The sequence below is a fragment of the Humulus lupulus genome, chromosome 8 (genome assembly GCF_963169125.1).
Source record: "Humulus lupulus chromosome 8, drHumLupu1.1, whole genome shotgun sequence".
Lineage (NCBI taxonomy): Eukaryota > Viridiplantae > Streptophyta > Magnoliopsida > Rosales > Cannabaceae > Humulus > Humulus lupulus.
In genome coordinates, this window is record NC_084800.1 from 10,844,470 (window position 1) to 10,866,192 (window position 21,723).

The 21,723-nt window shown below is 29.2% G+C and overlaps 1 protein-coding gene and 1 pseudogene across 1 annotated transcript; one reads left to right on the forward strand and one right to left on the reverse strand.

The window, feature by feature from the left end:
• Window positions 1–2,836: 2,836 nt before the first annotated feature.
• On the reverse strand, window positions 2,837–4,494 carry LOC133794536 (transcription factor MYB114-like; annotated as a pseudogene).
• A 13,076-nt stretch (window positions 4,495–17,570) lies between these two features.
• Window positions 17,571–21,723, forward strand: LOC133794537 (AP2-like ethylene-responsive transcription factor AIL1). The gene is made up of 9 exons (XM_062231822.1): window positions 17,571–18,129; window positions 18,293–18,851; window positions 19,010–19,092; window positions 19,331–19,339; window positions 19,563–19,651; window positions 19,789–19,862; window positions 20,227–20,277; window positions 20,512–20,588; window positions 20,873–21,723. Exons 1-9 carry the CDS (start codon window positions 17,955–17,957, stop codon window positions 21,466–21,468), a joined length of 1,713 nt encoding a protein of 570 aa, XP_062087806.1. The 5' UTR covers window positions 17,571–17,954; the 3' UTR covers window positions 21,469–21,723.

The following is a 21,723-nucleotide window of genomic DNA, read 5'->3' on the forward strand; positions in this document are numbered from 1 at the left end:
ATTCTGTTTATAATATTTTAGTAATGTACATATAAAATAGAAATATAGATATAAATAAAGGAAAATTGTGGCACAAATAATTATGTAGTTTGTTTTGTTATACTTAAATGACTATGTAAAATTACTAAAATCTAATTTACAAATGATTAAAATATTAATTAAAACAAGAACAACTAAAAATTTATCTTAAAAAAATTAAGAATTTAATATTTTTTAAGATGAATTTATAAGAACTAAGAATTTAAAATTTTATCTTAAAATTCATAGTGTTTTTAAGATGAATTTTTAATTGTTTTTGGTTTAATTAGCATTTCAATAATTTATTAATTAGATTTTACTAATTTTTTTAGATAAATAATTTTATTTATTTAATTTTTGCATTAAAGTATAACTAAACGAACTACATAGATATTTATGCTGCAAATTTTATAGAAGCGAATTTTATCGCCAATCGGATGCTGCCACGTGCCACTTGACACACTTAACATCCTAGAGACCAATGTCTAACAGCATGTATTTTTCCCGCCAAACTTTTTACATAGGCATTTAAGTATAACAAAACGAATTATATAAGTATTTATACTGCAAATTTCCCAATAGTGAATTTTGCCAACAATCAGGTGCTAGCACTTGTTGGCACACTTAATAGCCCAGAAACCAACGTCCACACTAAAAGAGTAACAGTAGGTATTTGTGCTGCCAAAACGAACTTCATAAGTATTTATGCCTAAAAATTTCATTTTCATATGTCTATTTACTAATTAAAAAGTTATAAATAGTATATTCACTATATAGTTTCTTGTTTTTAATAGGTATTTATGCCTAAAAATTTCATTTTCATATGTGTATTACTAATTAAAAAGTTATAAATAGTATATTCAATGTATAGTTTCTTGTTTTTACTCCATTTACATAATAAGTAGTAGATTTAGTTTTAGAATAGAGAAATCGGGCAAATTACAACTACATTTGTAAATTATGGCGCAAAAAGACATAGAAACCAGTGATATGGGTAAATGAGAACTTCTTGCAAAAGTGATGGGACAAGAGACCTATTTGTCCAATATTTAAAGATTACTATATATTCTCATGCTTGTTAGCTACATACCAAACGCTCCATAATTAATATAACTTTGGAGTGTGGAAATTTAGTTAGGAGCAACCAAAAAATAGTTATATAATTTTTAATATATAAGTGAAACAAAAAACATAGAGATAGGTTGGAAAAGAACACTATTACAATTTGGCCTCAGTCATCAGTTACGTAAGGTTGATTTTGCTTAAATCGACTTAACACATATTCATAGGTCAGTTTACACTGAACCAATCTATCATATATGTCAAATGTAAGCATGAGAGATCGCTTGCGCGGGAACCGACCTAGTATATGGCCATGGTAGGTCAGTTCTATGTGAACCGACCTCCTATGCTTGTAGAAGACAAAGTAGGTCGGTTATGTGTAAAACAACCTACCATGTTTTAATTTAATAGTTTTTATAATTTAAAATAAAAAAAAAACTTTATAAAATAATTTAGATTATCTCTTTAATAATTTTTTAAATGAGATGGTAGGTCGGATGTGTGATAGATAACTTCTCACGTGACATGGTAGGTGTGACAATCGACCTATCATGTGACATAGTAAGTCAGGTATGTGGAAACAGACATACCATATTATTATAAAAATATATTATTAAAGATACTCTAATTTATTTTTACATTATTAGAATTTTAAAATATATCAATTTATTTGGCTATGAAATAAATATAAAAGATATATATATTTATTAATGATATGACATATATTATAATTTTTTAAGTATAAATAAATGAATACATCAATTAATTATTTGTAATTAAAAATTTTAATTTAATTTTTATAAATAAATAAAATAAACTAATTTAATAGTATTTATAATTTAAAATAAAAAAATTATAAAATAATTTAGAATATATCTTTAATAATTTTTTAAATGACATGGTAGGTCGGTTGTAACTAGAAAAAAATATTTTTTTTTTATAAACTTATAAATTTATAATCTCAAATAGAATAACAAACCATTAAAATCAAAAGAAATATATCATTTTTTATTTAAAACAAAGTTAAATTTTAATTTTATTTATCTTAAAAAATAAAAATAAAAAATCATTTTTATCATATCTTTTAAAATAAGAAATAAAAAAAAATTGGAGATCTTCCTTTTGATTTTAATAATTTGTTATTCTAATTGACATTATGAATTTATAAATTTATAATAAAAGTTAATAAAAAAATAATATTTGTAAGTAAAGTACTTAAATTATTTAAATTTGCACTTAAGTACTTAAGTTTTTTTTACGGTAAAATTACTCGGAGTTAATTTTTATTTACATTGTCAGTACTAATAATGCAAGTAAATATTAAATTTAAATACTTTTGCGTTTAATAAAATAAAATAGGCACTTGTGTATGATTTGAAATGATTTGGAATCACTTGTGTATGATTTGGAATCACTTGAGTATACCGACGCAAATATCCGATTTTTTTTTTTAAAAAATTCTCCACCGTCCGCTTTAAGTTTTAACCCGACCCAGGGGACATGTACACAAATTACAATTCGAAGAGCCAAATCATCATGAAAAAACAAGGTCGAAAAAACAAGGTCCAAACCATTCCCTGATCACCACGTGAATGGCGAAAATAATTCCCACGTGATAAATACCAATGTTCTTAAGTTTTATCTCTGACTAGCGCTATATATACGAACTTTTGCCTTTACTTTTGTTTTTATACACAATAAATAGTAATATAGTACTGCTATTGAATGTGCAGTACTAATAGAAGATCAGAGGAGACAGGTATTTTTTTCATCTTTTATAATATCGACACGTGGCGTCCTTATCATTTTTTAACCTCACCGGTTAAACATGAGCTACACTATTTCTCAAAAAAAAAAAGACACGATATATAATATAGTTTAATTATGTTCAAAATATGCATCATTATTAATTTCACTTTAAAAAAATGTATGCATTATTTTATTCATCATTTACACCACTGATTGCACGAATTCTAATAGAAGCTAAAGTGTTGGGGAGAAAGGAAAAGAAAAGGAAAAAAGAACAAAAAACAAAAAAATAGGCCAGCTACCTCTATAGATAATCATATATTATACATAGATAATCCCCCAACTTATTAATTATCTCAAAGCTAAGAAAGAGTTGCTTATTATTAATTAGCCTTCTCGAGCTGAAGAAACGCCAACTTATTAATTATCTCAAAGCTAAGAAAGAGTTGCTTATTATTAATTAGCCTTCTCGAGCTGAAGGAACGTGTTCATCCACTCCAAATTGAGAGATCCCTCATTCGAAAAGTCAAAGAAATCATCAACATCAAAGTGGGCAGTCATGTTTGAATCTTCATCTCTAATTATTACTTTCTCAGAAATTGTTTTCATTTCTTTGACCTGTGCATCAGCCTTCTCATACCTAGCTACTTTTGGTCTTATAGTATTATTTGAAGAACTAGTTGAAACTTTTTGTTTCTTCTCCCTCTGGTTTATTTTCTTGCACAAATGAGAATTCCAGTAGTTCTTGATCTCATTGTCCGTTCGACCAGGCAATCTCCCCGCTATTAATGACCACCTAATCAATTAAATGTAACCCACACATCATATCAATTAGTACAATACATATACTCTTAATTACACTATATATATGTACGTACGTACGTAATGTATAACAAGTATGTAAAAACAGTAATAACCTGTTGCCTAAAAGTTTGTGTAGCCTAAGGATCAAATCCTCTTCTTGATCAGATATGTTGCCTCTCTTAATGTTGGGCCTCAGGTAATTCAACCATCTGAGCCTGCAACTCTTACCACACCGATTGAGGCCTGCCAAGGAACCAAAATGGAAAACTACTCATTAATTGAAAAGGGTTTTGAACCAGTTTGAAGTTATAACATATAGATATATATATATATATATATACCTGCTATGGCTGCAATGGTTTTCCACTTTTTTGCACCATGAAGTGCAATAACCTCAGCTAGTTTTTTATCTTCCTCTGCGGTCCATGCTCCCTTGTTGATCTCCTTTTTGGTCGATTGATCACAGTTGTTATGTTCTTCAATTGGCTTCGAAATCGACTGGACTACGTTTCTCGCAGGAGCCATACGTGGGTTCACTTCCTCCTGGACTACTACAGTCATGAAAATTATGAATGAAGAGAGAGAGAGAGAGAGAGAGAGAATTTCTCAAGTCTTGGAAAACCCCTCTCTACTTAATTATTATATAATTAATCTGATAAGTTTATTTGGTGGAGAGGATCTTATAAGTGATTAGCTTAGCTATATATATGATCAACTACCACTGATATCATAATTGCGCGAGGGCTGCTATGAAAGCAAAAAGACATGAATGACGGGAGAGAGAGAACATCATGATTGAGAAATGAGAGATCACTGCCATAAAGTTAATTTATTGTACAACAACCTATGTATTGGTCTCTCTCTTCTCTCTATCTCTTTCTCTCAATGCATACATATATATATATATATAAATATGTGCGTGTACACTAACTCAAAGGCTGAGCATAGTTATATTCATGTAGACTATAGTGTTATTATTAATTATTAACGGTACACATATATATATTCTTGGTGCGCATACACTATCCATTAGCTTAAACTAATTCTTTAATTATCAGTGAAAGACTATAGCAAAGAAAAAGTTGTGTAAAAGCGTGCAATTTGGTCTGAAAAAGCAGGTTCAATTAGTTATTTAATAGTCAATGGTGGGATAAAAACAATCGGATATATTGCCCAAAGTAAGAGGTCTCATATAAGGTAGAAAGAAATTTGTCATGTTGTGGCTCTATATATGTATATGTATATGTATATTATAGGTATAAAATTAGTACTGTTTTATAGTCACGATCGATCAAGCATGATGTATATATTAACAATTTGCATGTGATCACATGAATAATGTAAACAAAAGAGGTATTCACACCAGAAAGTTTAGGCACAGAATTAGGAAATTCAAATTAGATATCTAAGAGGCTAGGAGATAAAAGCTAGTATATTTATATATAGAAGTTTTGTCTATAAATGATATGTACATATAGTGATTGCACAAGGAGTCATTCGGATTGGTCATTATTGCACTGATTATTATTTATGATTTATTGCTTTATATCTTTCTTAGGTAATTAAAGCTGCAAGAATACCCTTGGCTTTGTCTATACCTATGAGTAAATTAACCTCGTGATAGGAACAGTGATGAAGAGGTTAGACAAATTATTCTATAATAACAATTAGAAGATCATCCCATATTTAAAAAAAAAAAAAAAAAAGAACATGGAACTTAATTCACCTCCAAATAATGTTCATCTTATTTTAGATTCACTCTTAATACACATGGTAATTTTGAAAGAGAAATACAATTTTTTATATAGAATAAGGTTTTAAATTTTGAGTGTGAAAAAATTAATGAGTAGCATAAAGGAGACATTCATTAAATACTAAGTAGTTAAATGATATGCCAGATTCATAAATTACACTTTTCCACAATTAATTTGTCGATGTGTGAAATAATAGTAAAGGCACTAACTTATTTCATTGTCATTTCCTAGATGTGGATATCTTTGAGAGATATAAGCTCCCATACTCAAAGCCGGTCCTCATATTTATGGGCCCAGCAAAATTTTATTCAGGTACCATAATATTTTGTTTTAATGATTTTTTAAAAATTAATAAAATAAAATTTTAATTTTATATATACACTTTAATTAAAAGTTTATAAATTGGGACTCCTTTGAGCTAAAGGCCAATAATTGTGGGTCTGCCTCACTTTAATCCAGGCCAACTTTGCCCATTTGTATTGTGTGTATGTACATTTACATAAGTGTCTTATAATATATATTATATCCAATTAATAATTATTTTTTCTACTTCAAGATCATAATCCAATGGTTAATTTATTTATTTGAATAAAAAAATATATCACTTAAATAATTATTCAAAATGGGTATTATAATAATCAATTCCAACTTATTAATTATTCATTCACTTTCTTTCTTAATTTTTTTTTTTCAACAAATAAAAAAAATACCACCACTTAATTTTTGGACAATTAAAAAATATAAAAAAAATTTATTTATTTTTTGTAATTCTTTTTTTTTAAATATATAAAAAACAGTCCCCAACAACGGCGCCAAAAACTTGTTGTGTAAATTCGATACACAAGTGCACGTAATCGTAACAAGTAATAAAGAGTAAGTGAGATCGTTCCCACGAGGACTGTATACTAAGTACCAAAACTTAATTCCTATATCTATTTGGCTAACAATAATTAAGTCACAAGAATTAACTAAAATTGTAAAACAAAAATCTAAAATTAACTTCAAGAACTGAAAATAAATAACGTTAAGAAAATTTAATGGATTAAAAACTAGGGCAATCAATTTCATCAACCATCCTCTTTAATTCTTATTAACACAAATCTTACTATTCAATTATTCTCTTGTGATAGTAGGTCAACAATAATAACTTATATTCGTACTAGGATATATAAGTCTCAATCTTATGCAAATTTTCTACATCTCTGTGATAAATAAACATAAAATAGGCATTAAGATTAACAACCCTAAAACTACACAGACCACACAGGTACTCTCGTCCTAATATGAAATCTATGTTTATTCAATTATAGCATATTCAATTCTCACTTCTCAGATTTCGAATCAAAATCATATATTTCATGTTAATGGTGATCAATCATTCACAAGCATTAGGTTCGAATTGAATAAATCACAAGATAAAATTGAAATTATAAAACTTGCATTAATTTAAAATAAAGGTTCAGGAGAATCCATTAACACCCTAGAAAATTAGTTTAGTTCATGATCAAATCCATAATAACCATAGAAGAAATAAAAAGCATCCAAAATACAGAAATTCAAAGTAGAAAAGAAGAAAACTATGATGAATTCTTCAATTCCGCTTGCAATCCACTACAATGTGCCTTCAGCCGTCTCCTAGGTTAATCTCTTCTAAAAACGTCATTAAGAAAGCTTTTATAATCCCTAATTAATTACGTGCGAAAGGACAAAATTGCCCTTGAAAAATGCCCTAACTTCGGCTTCCGTACGGACTGGCGCCGCAGCGCTGCTCAATAGAGCCGCGGCTCAAGTGCAATTCGCGATCAACATTTCCTCTCTGACTTCAAGTAGCGCCGCGGCCCCAATTGATAGAGCCGCGGCTTAAATTGCCTTTTAATTGCTGCCTTCTCTGTAACTCTCAGGGCCGCGACGCTAGTGCATAGAGCTGCGGCTCAAATTGCATTTTTTCACCAAATCTTCAATTTGACCCCCGATTTCACTAACTTCCATTCCTTAGCCCGTTTAACACCTTCTCTTCAAGAATTAAGAAATTTTCCTTCAATTTCAAACTTTTTCCTTCATAACCACACTAAATCCTGAAAACACAATAAAAACCGGCATAATATCGCACAGAACCAAATAAAAGATTAAAATTGCCTCTTAAAACATGTCATAAAACCATACCAAAACTAGTCCTAACAAAGAGCCATAAATTTTTTTTTTCAAGAAAGCCATATTTTTTTTCACAAATGCAATTTTCTCCATCTAAATTTATGGGTTTATTTCTCCATGGGCCTTGTTTGCTCATTTGCTCAGTGATGATGTTCATATACATGTAAATGATATTTATGTGTGAAAATTACATGTTATATGGGATTGTTAATAGATGGTGCAAAAATATGTGTTTTTTTCAAGAAAAGTTATTATATGGCTTTTTTTTTTTTTTTAATTTCACTTTTATGGGTTTAGCTTCTCATATTTTTGTATAAAAGTTTGTTTATGCCATATTTTCACTCTTAATCAAGTTTTCTTAATTTGGAAGGATATGTTTGTAATTTGATTATTTTTTTTAGCTTATTTGATTTTTTTTATATTAATTTTATATAACTATTTTTATATTAAATTTTTCCATGGTTGTTTTGCAATTTTTTTTTTAATATGAATTGGGTTTATTATTATTTTTATTTATTGTAAACATTTTTTTTTCAAAATCTGGGTAAAGTAACTAGTTACTTAATTGACTTTTCAAAGTTATGTACAAAAAAATCCTACAGCTAGATTAAATAACATTAATCTAGAGGGGTAACCAGTTACTTGTTTGATTTTTCACATTTATGTAAAAAATAGTACTAGAGGTTAAATAACATGTATCAGGAGGGGTAACCAGTTACAGTGAGATTAGTAACTTACTGCCATAAGAGGGGTAACCAATTACCATAAGAGGGGTGATGAGTCACTCATATTAGAAATGAAAAGAAACATCGCATTTGAAGGATAAAAAAAAAGAAGAGTAAGTATGATTTAGTAACCTAGGTAACCTAGTAACCTAGGTAACCAGTTACCATATAGAATCCAGAAATATACACACACATTAGAATGTGAAGGTAACCAGTTACCTCCTAAAATATACTAACAAAGAACGTGAAGGTAACTAGTTACCATAGATGTAAAGACAGGAAAAAAATAAAACAAATCTGACCACGAACCAACCTCCTCCTGCGCCTCCGACCACTACTAGAAACCCCCATCCCCTGCGCGCAAAACCCCGTCGCAAACCTAGCCATCCTCGTCGTTTTGCGCAGCTCCGAGCACCACAAATCGCACTCAGCCCAAGCGCCACCCTTCTTCCTCGCCTCCGACCACCACCAGTACATCCATGCAAACCACAACATGCACCAGAATCAACCATGTCAAAACTGTTTCACATAAGCTAAATAAGTTTGTGTCACGTTGAATTTTCTTAAATGCAGACCTTTTCTTGAAACACGTTCGATATCCCTCTCTAATGAACTTGTTCATCTCTTTCTTCTTTCTCATTATTCCTTTCTACTATATGAATGCAGCAGACCGACAGTAAAAAAAATGACAAAGATAAAAGTCGCATACAAAGAAATAATACACATCAGACTGAGTACCAACCGTTTCTATTATCCACAGCATTTATCGTGTCCCCATTGATTATAGACCTCTCCAAATCACGAATATCTTCGGATGAAATGTAACTAGCTGTAGAATTCTAATCCTTATCCTTATAAACAACTAGGAGTGGCTCTTTCAAGCCTTCGCCACCTTCCTGTTACAAAAAAGTATACCAAATTCAAAGCAGTTAAAAAAGAAAAGAAAAGAAAAAGATTTGAATCACATTGAGTTCAAACTAATGAATTTTAATTCTACTTGTTGAATAGCTTTCAGTCTCAAATCATCTCTTCTATATTTCTACACCAAAGAAAAAATAATAAACCCATCTTCTAGTTCAACTTCACCAAAAAGAAAAACAAAAAATAGGCATCTACTACGAAATTACAATACTAACATAGTATTTAGTAGCTAGAATGTAATGAAAGAAAAACTAAAAAACGGGGTTGAAAACTTTCATTTCATAATAGTTTATACCAATAAGCAACAAAACGAAATTCCTATGAGTTTAAACAAGGACTTAAAATTTGCTTGTACTAAAATATCATCAATTCAGAAATCTGAAATCCATTTTTCTATTTCTCTCATTTCGATGAGCAATCGAATAGAGTAATATCATATTATTGAAGACAAAAACTGAGATTAAGGGAGAAAGATTCATACGATAGTCGCTAAATCTTCAATAAACTATTTCTGTCCTCCAAAGCAAGTTATCAAATGCACAAATCAATACATAAATATGAATATCTATAAAAGAGATAGAAATGCATGGCGTAGAAGAATATTCAATCATAAATATAAATATATACATATATAAAAAAAACAAAACAAAAAATCAATACCAACGAAAGCGAGATTCTTCCACCTATGGGAGACGAAAACTAAGGGAGCTAAAACAGAGAGGAAAAGCAGAGAAAGGATGAGGATCCTCTGGCATCGTCTGAACCGCTTCATCAATGATCCAATGGCAGACTGTGAACAATCACAATGACACTACTCACTCTTCGCTCTCCACTCCTCCAAACACACTTCTCACAAACTTCTCAGATCACATAGAATTTGACGTTTCGATCACAACAAGCAACCCAAACAAAGTATCAAAATCGAAATAATCGAAAGCTAGGGTTTCAGATATTTCTTTTCGAGCTTTGCGTTTTCAGGAAGAGAGAGAGAAATAGAAATAGCTTTGGGTTTCAATTTTTGAGTGGAGGAGTGGCTGGGTTTCATGGAAGTGCGGCTGGGGTGTTCTTGGCAGGTGGTGAGGGTGGGTGGCCGGAGATGACGGTGGAGATGGTGAGGAAGCCGAGTGGAGGAGTTTTGGCTATGGTGGAGAAGGTGAGGCGACTAGGGCAAAATGAAAGAGAAAATGTGACTTGGCTGAAAGAGTTTTGCCTATGTTAATTACTATAGTACCCCTCATTTTGCTTATTTTTTTTATTAATTTTGATTTCCAATATGGGATTAGTTTTCCCATAAACTAAGTTTTTGCTAATTCAATTTTTTCATACAAATTAAAGAAAGTTTAACTACCATATTTTTACACATTGATGGCTAAAAAGCCATATTTTTTAAAAATTCCCTATTTATATTACAAACTTTTTTTTTATAAGAAAAAGTTACATCTAGGTACATTATTTTAACATAATTACAGATATGACATACTTTTTGAATCATTCTAAGCGCATTTTTAGTATAAATTATTTGTCAAATTAAGTTTTAAAACTATGATATTTTTCTAACACTTGTTTTCATGACCTTGAATTAGAAATATATTATTTTAATTTTATTCTTTCAATAAGCTATATTTCTAATTCGTATTTTTTTCCCTTTCTGTGGAAGTATTATTTTAAATAAAAAAATTAATTCAACAACTACTGTTTTTATCCATGTTGCTTACAAGAAATCTCCAACTAGGTTACAAATCTTTCTATGTGGGTAACCTAGTTAGTCATTGAGCAACAAATTACTACTTCTAGATTAACGTGCTAAAATAAATTTAAAAAACTTGGTATCTCTTTATTTATTACGATTCCGTGTTATCTATTTACAATATTTGTGATCAAATTTATTTGCACTTCAGTTGTATCAACCAATATATAAGTCATCCTTTGAATTGGAATTTTTTTTCCTAATTTAATTTACTTTTTTTTTTTTAAATAACGATTTAAATGCGTTTGAAAAAGTTGTTAGAAAACTGTCCGCATATATACACGTTGGGCCATTCATAAACAATAGTTGGGCCTAAAGCAGGCCTAAAGCAGCTCTCTACATTACCTTTCAACCTAATCCATTCATTCGCTAAAGTTGGGCCTAACATAGTTATTTGGAAGTTTTTCTTAAAGACATTTAGTTTTAGTTTCTTTCACTTTTGTACTCCTCCTTATTTTTTTTCTTAAAAAATATGTACTCAAATTTTCAAAAATACAATTTGCAAAGTTTAATAATTACACTAATATAAACAAAAAATACAATTTTCAAAGTTTCATAACTTAAGACACACAACTAAAAAGCAATTTAAAAACAACTCATTACACCAACCCAAAATAAACTTAAAACAATATATATCAAAACAACTAAATATTAACAAAAAATAAAAGAAATTTTATTTTTTAAAGAACTTGAAAATAACACAAAAAAACAGACCAAACCGTAAAAATGTACAAATTTCCTTAAAACCGTAAAATTGAAAAAAATTATATATCGTAAAAATGTAATTTTTTAGCGAAATTAAGTATTTTATGTAAAAATCTCTAGTTATTTATTAAAGGGGATTGGTGCAAAACAACATTTAATGACGTGTGAAAGTAATTAAAAGTCCATTCTTTTAATTTTATAGTAAAATATCCTAACCACATTCTTAATATTACATATTACTGTATATGTCCTTTAGTAAATTACATTGATACTATTTCATTCTAAATATTTTAATATTATGGTATATGTATATTAGTTTTGGTTAATTAGTTTTTATTTTAAATTTATTTTGATTTTTTTTCGTTTTTTATAGGTTGTTAGTATATCATTTTTCTAATAGAGTATATATATATATTTTTGTGGGATGGTATATCAACATTGTATGATTAATATTATATAAATATTACATGTGTTTTTTAACTATTGTTAACATGGCGTATGTATTGTTTATGCTATAATATATCAAATTTCATTATTGTTATTTTATATTAATTGATTTTGTTTTTATTTTATTTTGAAAAAATTACGATATATAAGTTTACTAGCATGATATATTAATTTGATATATCATAGTACAACAAATAAATATATCATGCTATTAAACATATATACCATATGTACCATAGTATTTTATATACCATAAGAAAAAAATCAATATACACTATAAATTTGTTTAGAAAAAATAAAATCAGTATATTATTACTCAAAAAATATATATACCATGCTAACAGATTTATATATGACAAGATATAAGCTAAATACCATCTAAATAAAATAATATATCATACCACAAAAAAAAACATATATACTGAGTTGGAAAATAATATACCAACACTTAAAAAATGAAAAAAAAAAATTACTCAAAATATATATAACATGTTAACAAAATTATATAACACCTTTAATAAAATGTATATATAATGCTAAAAAAATTATATACCACTATTAAATTGTATATACAATGCTAACAAAATTATATACCATCATTATATATAAAAAAAATAAATAAAAATTAAATATCATCTACAAAAAAAAATGATATAGCATACCACAAAAAATATATATACTGAGTTGGAAAAGAATTTACCAACAACACTTAAAAAATGATTTCTAAAAAAATGTATATACCATATGCTAACAAGATTATATACCACCATTACATATAACAAAGATGGAACCTAAATATTATCTAAAATACAATGATATATCATATCATAAAATACATACAATGAGTTGAAAAATAATATACCAACAAAACTTACAAAATTATTACTAAAAAATGATTATGTTATGCTAACAAAATTATACTACCATTAAAATGTATATACCATGATACAAAATTATATACTACTATTATGTATAACAATATAGAAACTAAATATCAACGTCAAAACAACGATATATCATATTACAAAAAACATATACATTAGTTGGAAAATAATATACCAATAGCCCATAAAATATTTTAAAAAAAATCAATCTAACTTTAAAATAAAAACTACCTGAACAAAACTAATATACATATACCACTATATTAAAGTCATACACTTCTAAATAAAAAAAATTATAGAAAAGAGAAAATTGGAAAAATAAATATATAATAAAAATAAAAATTTGAAAAAATACTATTTTTCTCTAACTTAAAAGTAAGAGACATCTATTAAATATTATTCTAAAAAAGGAGATGTCATTTGTTATAAAAGGATTACTTCTGTACAAAAATTTAAAAGAATGACATTAGCTTCTTGATGTTATTGTTTTTGGTCAATTATTATAAATTATCTTTATAAAATCTGGCAATTACCACCTAATCCTTTCGTGATATTTTGTTGAATGGAATAAAATTAAAATGGTAAGAGGAGATTACATGAAGTATGATTTTTTTTTCGTTATGTTTGATAAATACAGGGTTTTCAACTTTGTGCATTTTTATGAGATTTTTCCCCATATTTTGGAAATATTAATTTTTTTTACCACATTTTTGTCAAATAAGTTTTTTTAAAAATGTATCTGATAGTAACTAGTTACTATTGTCAATTTTTTTTTTTTTTATGTTTTTTAGTGATATGGTGGTAACCGGTTACTATCATTAAAATAATATTTTTTTTAGTAATGTGATTGTAACTTGTTACTTAACTATGACAGAAAAATAGATCTCAAAATAGGACAAAAAAAACTAAATCTATCGTGATGGTATATGTTTACTTAGCCTGTTGTGAAAAAAAAAATAGTTCTAAGCAAAAAAAATATAAATTGATCGTTATTGGAACTGTTTATAGCTAGATTTGAAAAAAGAAATAGAACCAGTTGCAATGGTACCTGATTACCTAGTGATGTGTGAAAAGAAAAAATAAAAAAAATATAATTTTATTTTATCATAATTGGTTACAGCTAGGTCCGAAAAAAAAAATCAGATATGAATAAAAATAATCAATTATGGTAATATTCTAATCAAAAGAAGAAGAACTAGAGGGGTGGAGGTGGCGTCGCCGACGGATGGGTGAGATGATGGAACCAAGTGATGGAGGAAAGAGAAAGAAAGCAGAAAAGATTGAGAGATGTCGTGGGGGGAGATGAGAGATTGAGAAAGTAAGAGAGAGTTTTGTATAATTATGTTTATGGTAATCTATTTTTTATTTTGTATGGAACTGTCATTTTTTTTTTTTAAATCATACCATATTTTCTATAATTATTGAAAAACATGAAAACTATGTTTATTTTTTTTATATTTATGTAAACTTCTCAAAAGGTGATGACAAAAATAAATGAATGAAATTTGAATGGATAATAAAAATTATATATGCTCTATTGTTTTTTAGTTTGCTTTTGAAATGCATACTGAAATCAAAATTATTTTATGGGTGCTACTATTCATACTCCTCTTTTTTCTCTCTAAACTCTTTAATTAATTAATTTTATAAAATATATCTTGGTTATAAATTTACACAAATATCCTCACTATTTATTTAACAATAAAACTATACATCTTCACATACTTTCAACATATTAACTAAATGATAAGTATATAAAATTAATTATATATACTTTTACAAATAGGAAAGACAAACATGTTGTAATTTATTAATTTTTTATAAGGCATATTTATATTTTATTTTAATATTTTTTGTTCTTATTTTATGTTTAGGGGAATAAAAATTATATTTTACAATTTTTTTTAATATGGAGATGTATCCAAAAAAATTATTATTTTAATAAATTTAAAGTGTAGAAAGATTTTGTTTTTTTTTCTTCAATTTATTTATAAAAGGGTCATTTTGTACCAAATAAAAGTGTGTGAATTTTTCAAACTTTCAATTTTTAAATTTTATTAGAGGTGTAATTAGACAGGGGATGATAAGACGAAGAAAAAGTTTGTTAATAGAAGTACCATTATTTGACAAAAATATTCTTACATTTAGAAAAAGATTTATATATGATTGAATAACACTATTAAACTAAGAAGGGTAAAACAATAACTTTTTTTAACAGTTTGGGAATGGAAGGCTTATTCAAATGGTAGAGGGTTAGAATAAGAATTCCTTTGAAACATTAGAATTGTAATTCCATAGGAATAATAATTCTCTTTCCAATGAACCAAACCAAACAATGGAATGACCTCTTTGTAGGATTTGGCTTTCCATTCCAAAGTTTATTCCAATGAATCAAACGCGTAGATAAGGTGGAGGTTACTATTTATTGTGATTTATAATTTTTCAAAATACAAGTATTTTTTTTATCAATTATATTTCACTAAAAAATAATAATGAAGTTTTAGTATTGTAAATAAGGAATCCAACAGGCATCAAAAACAGCAAAATAATATGAATAGAATCTTAATATTTAATATTAATTATGATTATCTAATTTTTTTTATTATTTGTGATATTTCTATGTCATTATTAGACTTAAAAAATATTTATAATTTTTAACTAAAATGAAAGGATAGATTATATTAATATATAACAAAATGATATCAAGTCATCACTTCTTTGTCACCATATTTTGCATTTAAAATAATACTAATTTAATACTAAAATATTTATAATATAATTTCTTTTAAAAATAATGTATTTACTACCATTACTACTTTTTAAAGTTTTTTTGTATTATTTTTAATTTTTACAACCCCATTTTTTTCCTTTTAAAATGTTATTTTTTCATTGATATACTACTTTTTAAAGTTTTTTTGTTTTATTTTTAATTTTTACAACCCCATTTTTTTCCTTTTAAAATGTTATTTTTTCATTGATAATACTATATTAATAAGTTTATATTTTCAATGATCCAGTTTACTAGCTCATTGATTTTGTCTTGTTATGAAAGCGTCAACCACGTCAACGACTAATATTTAAAATTTTGTTGTTTTGGTTGATAATTATATTTTATCAATATGTATATTTGAATTATTTTTCATCAACTTCAATATATTTAGCACAAGTATATAAAAGTTACCACATCTACATTATCACCTTCATCAAATATATTAGTTTGTTTTATAGTGTGGTTTCATTTATAAATGAAAACTAAATCAACTAATAAATAATTATGTGTTGCTATTTGCAACTACATCAACTAATTTTTGGCTCTCGATCTTGTTCTAAAATAAAATTAAAATATTTAATTGTGGACAAATTGTAATTATTCGGGAGAATTTTTTTTTACATCGCAATTGTTTTCGATTTCTTAATGCAAATTCGAATTTGGTTGATTAATATACTAAAAAATTGGGTTGATTTTTAAATCTTGAGTTAAAATATGAGAGGTTAATTTTGAGTTTGGTTTTTAATCTTAATTTTCGCTGGAATTTTGCAATTTTAATTTGATTTGGCTGCTGTTTTTATTTAGATTTGTCTTATTTGTTCTGGCAATGATTGTTACCCGGAGCTGCCTACTTCTCGTTTTGGAGGTCGGCTCCTTTGGTTGATTCACTGTAAGTTATTGTATGTGTGATTTTTTTTTTTTTTGGAAAGATCTATTATTTGAAATGAAATATTATGAGATTTTTTTTTTTCAATCATTTATTATCTAAAATTTTGTTCGTATCAAGTATAATTCAATGTCGCATATATAACAAACCGAACCAAGTAACTCTGGTTGGCACGAAGATATTTTGAGTAGACATAAATGGTCACCGAAGATTTTTCAATAGTAAAAAGGAATTTTGATGCATTAATATCCTATATTTATATTAATCACCTACTTTTTTGTAACACTTATTCTTAAGGGGTTACTACAGCTACATATATATGGAAGAAAAAAAGGTGAAGTTTTGAACATGTGGTTCAAATAATTATCTACCATCTATGTAGGAGGTGAAATATGTTAAATATAATCATTCAGCTCTTTCGTATAAAAATTGAACAGGCATTAGATGTGAATAGTTCATCACTGTTTGTTTCGTATTCTTTCAATGAATCAGAGAAACCAAACAAAAGAATTAAATTAGAATTTCCAAATTGCTGGCAGTAAAATCTGAGCAAAACCAAAAAAAACAAAAAACAAAAGAAAAGGAAAGGGCATCATCATATCATAAAATATAATACACATTTTTCAGTAGTATATGCTAGTCATGTGAATTAAGGGCAAAAGCTCGTGTTCCCTGGCTAGGTATGAGAATGACAAGTACACCAAATTTCAAAAGGCCAAACTTCATCCCCAAAATTTGACCAAAGCTCGTACCATATTTGGCTTATTCTCTTCAGTCGGTTTTATATTATCATTTTCACTTTTATTTTTTATATTGTCATCCACAGACCATGCTATGTGTCGTGGCCATATCTCTGCAAAAATCTGAGAAGAAAATGTAAAGAGAGAGAAAAAAAGGGCACAAAGCCCAATATGTACATATATTTTTTAAAATACAAAAACTGCAACAGAGAGCTGAGAAATAAAGACGAGAGGGCACTTTGTAATTTTGTAAAAATCCTTTTTTAGGGTTTTTGCATAAAATAAAAATAAATGCATTAGCCAGACCACCAGATCATCACACCCACTCTCATGGCGGGTCCACAACAAAATGAGGCTTGCATGACGAGTACTACTCCTTCGATACTGAACTATAAATAAAAAATTTATAAAGGAAAAAACAACAACAAAGAAAAATACAAGTAAAAGCACCTCCATATCCCCACCACCATTACCAGCTTCGAAGTTTGAGCTCCAAACACCAAAAAAAAAAACCAAACTCAGAGAGAGAAAGAGAAAGACAAAGAACGAAAGAGAAAGATTGAAAATAATAACAACAGCAGCAACATCATCATGAGTAATTGGTTAGGTTTTTCTTTGACTCCTCACCTGCGAATCCATGAAGAGTTTCAAAATGGGAGAGAAGAAGACCAAAACGTCCATGGAGATGGCTTTACTCATCCTCATCATCATTCTATGTCTGTCATGCCCTTGCGCTCTGATGGATCTCTTTGTGTTCCCGCTCAAGGTATAGTATTCCTCCCACCCCACAAATAACACATACATATATATATATATACCAATATAAGACCCTCCATGTTGAAAATCTAATATACCTATATATTTTTTGAATGGGGTTTATAAATATAGATATTTAACTGCATGTGTGTATGCTTATTTATTTATTTAAGATTGGCGATACGAAAATCCGAACGAGGAAGATCAGGGTCCGAAGCTTGAAGATTTCTTGGGGTGTTGTTACTCGAGCTCTCACCAAGACGAATCCAAAGTCTACTGCCAAAACCAAGATCATCATGACCAAAACCCAGAATCCATGTCCGAAATCAAAGTTGATCTGGGTTCGAGTTTCAACCCTAATAGTAGTAATGGGGTCGAGATGGAACTAGCTATAGAAAATCCCACAAACCCTTCAAACTTAATCCAGTCTTATGCTCATTATAGTGATAATGTCATGTACAAATCTTGGCTGAGCCAAACGCTGCCTTATACTAACGCGTCTGAAAAAACAACGTCGGAGGCCGACGGCGGTGGTAACTTTCAGACTCTTTCTCTTACGATGAGTCCAAGCTCGCAGAACGGTGTTGGGGAAGTTTCGTCATTGCAAGTGGCTACCGTGGCAGCGGTAGATGGTGGCCGGAAAAGGTCAGGCGGAAAGTCTAAAGAACCTGTTCCTCGAAAATCCATTGATACTTTCGGGCAGAGAACTTCTCAGTACCGCGGAGTTACGAGGTAACAGTGACTTTTTTTTCTTTAAAAATAAAAAAAGAGAACACTTTCATATTTTACTATTTTAGGATGAAAATTTAGAATCTTGGGTTTTGAGGTTTGTTAAATATATTCATTAAATAACCATTAATATGTACGTAAATCATTTCGTGATTATATAGGCATAGATGGACTGGGAGATACGAGGCTCATTTGTGGGATAATAGCTGTAGAAAAGAAGGGCAAACAAGGAAAGGAAGACAAGGTGAGATTAAGTCATCTAAAGTCTCATTTTTAAAAAATATATATATATTTTGGCCAGTTTACTTAACGAGGAAAAATTCTATTTATTTGTTCAAGAATCTTGAATCAAAGGTTGAACTAAAACAACGCTCATTACATTTTTTTTTGTTTGCTAAGGAATAATATTGTGCTAACTGTTTGTTACTTTGTCATGCATACCTTTGGGGGAACGACTTGTTTCACTTGATCAAAAACTTCAGTTTACCTTGGTAGGTGAAAGCTGATAAATTCTCATTCCTTTGTTTGGCCATATCTATTTGGATGTTTGCTTCTTTTTTTATTTATTAATTTCTCGTACTTTAATTTTTACGCTAAAATCATTTAAGAAATAATATTTATATATATTATATATGTTTCATAAAGCATCGAAAGGTGTGCAAGATTTTGTTTTTAAAATTTTCATACCCTAACGTTAAAGTATCTATTAATCAGGTGGTTATGATAAGGAGGAAAAGGCAGCAAAGGCCTATGACTTGGCTGCTCTCAAGTACTGGGGACCAACAACTCATATAAATTTCCCTGTAAGTTTTTGTTGGGTGTTTCAATGCAAGTAGCAATCTCAGCTTTTACATGCCTTTTTTTACGTGTGATAAAGTTAAACCATTATTACTGAGCAACTCATCCTATCTGGCTGTTAATTGACTTTATTAATTCTCAGTTAAGCACTTACGAAAAGGAGCTGGAGGAGATGACTAATATGACAAGACAAGAATTCGTAGCCAACTTGAGAAGGTATATAATAAATGAGGATTGCTAAGGGCCACTGCTTGTGCGCAACACCACGTGGCATCCTGTTATTTGTGCAATCCAATATCGGGTTCTACTTATTTGAATTTAATAAGGATTATGGAATATCGCTAACCAATCATAAAGTGACACCTCATGTGTTATTGGGCACCTTAAGGTGCCAAATAGCAACACTCATAATATATAGCATATATATACATATACTACTGCCTTTTTAATTTACATACATTTAATTCACAAACATATATGTAGTACCTTATGTCCACCATAAATTTTGTTTTTGCCGTTTTTCTTAATGATAAGTTTGACCTTTTTTACTTTTACATTATTATTGTAACAATCTAAACAGGAAAAGTAGTGGCTTTTCAAGAGGAGCTTCTATGTACAGAGGAGTGACAAGGTATGGCAGAAAGCCAACTTTAATAATGGAGAACTCCCATTATATATTATTGCATTTGCAGCCTTTTTTAAAATTCTATTATTAATAATATATCTCTAAGGCAATAATATACGAACAATGTTGGGTATATATTGGACATGCCAAATTAGTAAAATTAGGTCACCATCGGTCGTACATGTTTATCTTTTTTTCTTTCTCATTTCTTTAATGGCCGGTTTCTTTTTGTCCTGTCAGACACCATCAACATGGAAGGTGGCAAGCTAGGATCGGACGAGTTGCTGGAAACAAGGATTTATACCTTGGAACGTTTAGTAAGTTTTATCCTAAAAAAAATACTGTTTTTTTTGTTGTTGCGATCTTGATATACTTCATTTCCTTTATGGAAAAAAATAATTTGAGCCTCACATGTCTTAAATTAAAAAAATATATATATTCTTAACAGTTTTTACCATGAAAGCTCCCATATAAATTGTGGTTGAAATTAAGGACTACTTGAAATAATATTTGGAACTTGGTTATCTTTTAAAGTCGTTAATTTAATGATCTTATATATAACGAACAGTACGTAAGAATATTGATGTATTTGGTCAAATAGGCACACAAGAGGAAGCAGCCGAGGCCTACGACATTGCAGCCATAAAGTTCAGGGGCACAAGCGCAGTAACCAACTTTGACATAAGCCGATACGACGTTAAGAGAATTTGCTCAAGCTCCAAGCTCATCGCGAGTGACCTGGCCAAACGCAACTCTCCAAAAGATCTTTCCGTTGCAGTGGCGACTCTCAACAACGACTTCAACTCTCGTGTATCTTCAACGTCTTCACCGCAGCCACTTTTGGCCATAGAAAGCAGCTGCGAGGCCTCGGACGAACTTGTTGACATGGTGTGGAGTAATAGTACTCCTCCCAATATGGATGATCGTCATCACCAGCCGCGGGAGATTAATTCAGAGACCAATAACAACACGTTTGTGGGTTTGAATGGTCGGAACTCATCGAATCCGCAGAGCCCAAAATGCTCTTTCGGACCAAATAGTAGTGAGTTTGGCGAAGGAGGTGCCAGCGAATTTGCTCATGCTTATTTTATGCATGGTAGTAGTACTAGTGGTAATAAGTACGATCAGAATGCCAATGGTGGAAATATTGGTCTGGTTCAACAGCATGCTCCCATATTTGCGCTTTGGAATGAGTAGCGCGGAAGTCTAGTGAATGAATTTCCAAACAAGATTTTGTGTAGAAAATGGCTCTTTAAGTAAGTAGGTTGGTAGAAGTATCCTGGCTATAAACTTAGTTTGGTTTTGGTGCAAGAAGTTGGAAAGCTACACTTATCAATGTGGGATTTAAAATTGTTTTATGTTGCTTTAAATTTTACTTATGAACTCTTTTGGACGCTTTCTCTGAGAAAGTGAAGAAGAAAAGATTAGAAGGTTGACCATGAAGTTGTTTTA